This window comes from Trifolium pratense, linkage group LG3 (assembly GCF_020283565.1).
Source record: "Trifolium pratense cultivar HEN17-A07 linkage group LG3, ARS_RC_1.1, whole genome shotgun sequence".
Classification (NCBI taxonomy): Eukaryota; Viridiplantae; Streptophyta; class Magnoliopsida; order Fabales; family Fabaceae; genus Trifolium; species Trifolium pratense.
In genome coordinates, this window is record NC_060061.1 from 4,693,113 (window position 1) to 4,696,878 (window position 3,766).

The 3,766-nt window shown below is 34.7% G+C and overlaps 1 protein-coding gene across 2 annotated transcripts; it reads left to right on the top strand.

The window, feature by feature from the left end:
- The first annotated feature begins 540 nt into the window (after nucleotides 1–540).
- On the top strand, nucleotides 541–3,539 carry LOC123915526 (glucan endo-1,3-beta-glucosidase 13-like). Of its 2 annotated transcripts, XM_045966681.1 has the most exons (5): nucleotides 541–670; nucleotides 805–895; nucleotides 1,529–2,803; nucleotides 2,950–2,980; nucleotides 3,074–3,539. In XM_045966681.1, exons 2-5 carry the CDS (start codon nucleotides 835–837, stop codon nucleotides 3,207–3,209), a joined length of 1,503 nt encoding a protein of 500 aa, XP_045822637.1. In that variant the 5' UTR covers nucleotides 541–670; nucleotides 805–834; the 3' UTR covers nucleotides 3,210–3,539. The 2 variants fall into 2 exon arrangements, with proteins under 2 accessions (XP_045822637.1, XP_045822636.1); XM_045966680.1 differs by having other exon boundaries at nucleotides 568–895.
- Nucleotides 3,540–3,766: the final 227 nt, after the last annotated feature.

Consider the following 3,766-nt stretch of genomic DNA (forward strand, 5'->3'; position numbering starts at 1 on the left):
TGTATAACAAAACCTTTATTTAACGAATGAAAAATACTTGCCACAAATCTATTTTTTTGACAAAACTTGTCACAAATATTTAAACACTCAATTATTTGAAAAATACACTTTTTTTTTTCTAAAATCAAATTAACTCATATAATTCTTAATTTCATTTTTAACAAAAGAAACCAATATTATACAATAACTTTATTGCTAACGAATGAGTAACATTGTTTGCTCGTAAATTATGTATACCTCCTCCATAATAAAATACATGTAAAATTCAATTTTTAATTTTTTTTTATAACTAGTAATAGACCCGTGCTATCGCACGGGTCGTAAGGTTACGCGTTTTTTTTTTTTAAGTTACGTTTTGTTAAGTCAACATTCCAAAAGTAATCAAATTATATATTCATGTATATATTGGTCTAATGAAGGTAAAATAACTGAAATCTGCCTAAAAAGGTAAATTTTACTTATCGATAAAAAGGAAATCTTGTGATTAAACTTGAGTTACTATAAAAGTGGCATCTTTTTGTCGTGTTGTGTGGGAGTGAGTAAAAACATCCTTAACCGGACAAAAACACACAGACTGTCTGTGTTGCCACTCTGATGCTCCAATCTAGAGAGAGAGAGAAAAAGAGACAAGAGCCGTTACTCTCTTTCTGAGTGAGCTCAGCGTTAATAGGTAAAAGCACTGCTTACTTGTGAACAATAACAACAACAACATTAACAAACAAATTGTTGTATAGTATAGTATCACTATATATCATCATATTAATAGCTTCATTCTTCTTTCTTTTCTGATATAACACAACACAGTTGAGATTGAGAAGACAACACAACACAGCAATGGCTACTGGGTTCAGTTTCAACCTCGTCTTTTCAACTTCATTGTTCCTCCTTCTTCTAGGTCCGTGCTTCAATTTTGCTTATGTTCACTGTTATTTATTGGGACCTATATTTTCCTATTATTAGATCGCAATTTCCTCAATTTTCTAACTTTCTTTGACAGAATGTCGGTGCCCCGTTTTTCTTAAAAAAAAAAGTTTATAATTTTAATGAATTCCACTTCTCTAGATTTGGTTGGTGGTTTCATATTTAAAATGGTTAATTCAATTGTATGTAATTAGATTTATGCATGTGGTTGGTTCAAGAACCTTTCAAAAAAACTGAGTTGAAATTTGGAAATTGAAATGAAATTTGTTCAATTTTGTTAAACACTTCTTCCCTGGCTTGGACATACAGCGGCATTAAAACTCCTAGGGAGAGTTTGCCGTCCATTTGCGCCCCACAATGCTCAAGGGATTAGTCTATGTAGTTGCGCGCATATGATATCTGGTTTACGCCAAAAAAAACATCACTTACTACCTTATTGATTAGTGTGATAACTTGAATTCTTTTATTAATTGATTGTTTTGACTTAGAGATATCATATGGAGTAACTAGTAGAAATATTAATTGATTGTTTTGACTTAGAGATATCATATATCTAGTTGTCTTTGTAATTCTTAATTTTATTTAATCTGTTGAAATTATGTGTCAGATTGTTGCAATGGTAGTTTCATTGGGATATGCTATGGAAGAAATGCCGACGACTTACCGACACCCGACAAGGTGGCACAGTTAGTTCAACTTCATAAAATGAAATATGTCAGGATTTATGATTCTAATGCACAAGTCCTAAAGGCCTTTGCAAAAACTGGAGTTGAACTTATGATTGGTGTTCCAAATTCAGATTTGCTCTCATTATCCCAATATCAATCTAATGCAGACAATTGGTTGAAAAACAGTGTCCTTCCTTATTATCCGGCCACAAAGATCACATACATAACTGTTGGTGCTGAAGTCACTGAAAGTTCCTATAATACCTCTTCATTGGTAGTGCCTGCCATGACTAATGTACTAACAGCACTCAAAAAACTAGGACTGCACAAAAAGATAAAAGTTTCGAGTACTCATTCGCTTGGTGTTCTCTCGCGATCATTCCCGCCTTCAGCTGGTGCTTTCAATAGTAGCCATGCACATTTCCTGAAGCCAATGCTAGAATTTCTCGCCGAAAATCAATCGCCTTTTATGATTGATATATATCCTTATTATGCTTACCGAGATTCACCGAATAAAGTGTCTTTAGACTATGCACTTTTTCAGGCTTCCTCTGAAGTTATTGATCCAAATACTGGTTTGTTGTACACAAACATGTTTGATGCACAGATTGATGCTATTTACTATGCACTCATGGCTCTAAATTTTAGAACAATTAAGGTCATGGTCACCGAAACAGGTTGGCCTTCAAAAGGGTCGCCTAAGGAAAAGGCTGCAACTCCTGATAATGCACAGACATATAATACCAATCTCATAAGGCATGTTATTAATAATACCGGTACTCCTGCGAAGCCGGGGCAGGAGCTAGATGTTTACATTTTCTCACTGTTTAATGAAAATAGGAAGCCCGGTTTAGAATCAGAGAGGAACTGGGGATTATTTTATCCAGATCAGACAAGTGTGTATAATCTAGATTTTACCGGACGGGGTGGTGTTGATATGACTACAGCTGCGAATGTAACCCGGTCAAATAGAACATCATGGTGCATTGCTTCTAGCAAAGCCAAAGAAATTGATTTGCAGAATGCTTTGGATTGGGCATGTGGTCCTGGCAATGTGGACTGTACTGCTATCCAGCCTAGCCAGCCTTGTTTCGAGCCGGATAATCTAGCTTCACACGCATCTTTTGCTTTTAATAGCTATTATCAGCAAAATGGGGCCTCTGATGTTGCTTGTAGTTTTGGCGGTACAGGTGTAAAAGTCGACAAGGATCCAAGTATGTTCCTTTGCTTTTTGTTCTCTTTGTTTACATGTTGTTTTTATGCTCAAACTATTGCATGCATATGCTAAATATGATTTCAAGAAAGCTAGTAAAAAATATTGGTTTGTGTCACTGAAAGACTAGTTGTTATCAATTTGCAGGTTATGACAACTGCATCTACATGAGAGATGGGTAAGTTCAATATAAAAGTTTTATGTTGTTTGTTCCTTTTATTTTGGATGAACTTTTAAATATGACTTTTTTTCTTCCTTTGTATTTTTGCAGCAATAATAAAACTTCAGGTGGTAATGCAAGGGCGATGTCGTCAACTTCATCCTCTCAACGGGAAGGAAGATATTCAATTTCTATCTATCTTCTTTTAACTTGTCTCTTCATTATACTGAATATTCAACAATCCTGACAAGACAAGTTTCATTGTCGAAAATGCAGCATGATTTTGCTATGTTTAGATGTATGCTGTGTTTGGCATGCGGGGGAGGTAAATGGTTTGTTGTAAATCTTTTCATACTAAGTCATGCATCAGATAAGTGTAAAAATCCTTTGCTGTTGTAAAATCATTAGAACAGTGATAAGCCAAAACTTCTTGCTACTAGTTTTATGTGCCCTTAAGATAAGGCAAAAACAGCAAGCAAGATAAATGACTTCTCTGTTATTCATTTTATTGTTTGTTTATGAAATTGCACATAGGGCTGCCACAGCTGCCGCCTCATTATAAATTTAGGCAATAAAACAGCTTGTTTCCAGGTTATCGCAAGTGTCGAGGGATAATAAGATATGGAAGTTTTAGGTCCAATTTTGTAGTTGGCTTTTAGGAGTTTCTGCTTGATTGATGCTCAATTGATATTTATTGTTCCTTGTGATTGTGATTAGCTCCACCTAGATAGAATAGAAGTTGTTCTCAACAGAGTGTGATACTAATGACAGAAATTATTAAATACATACACTTATAAATGAAAG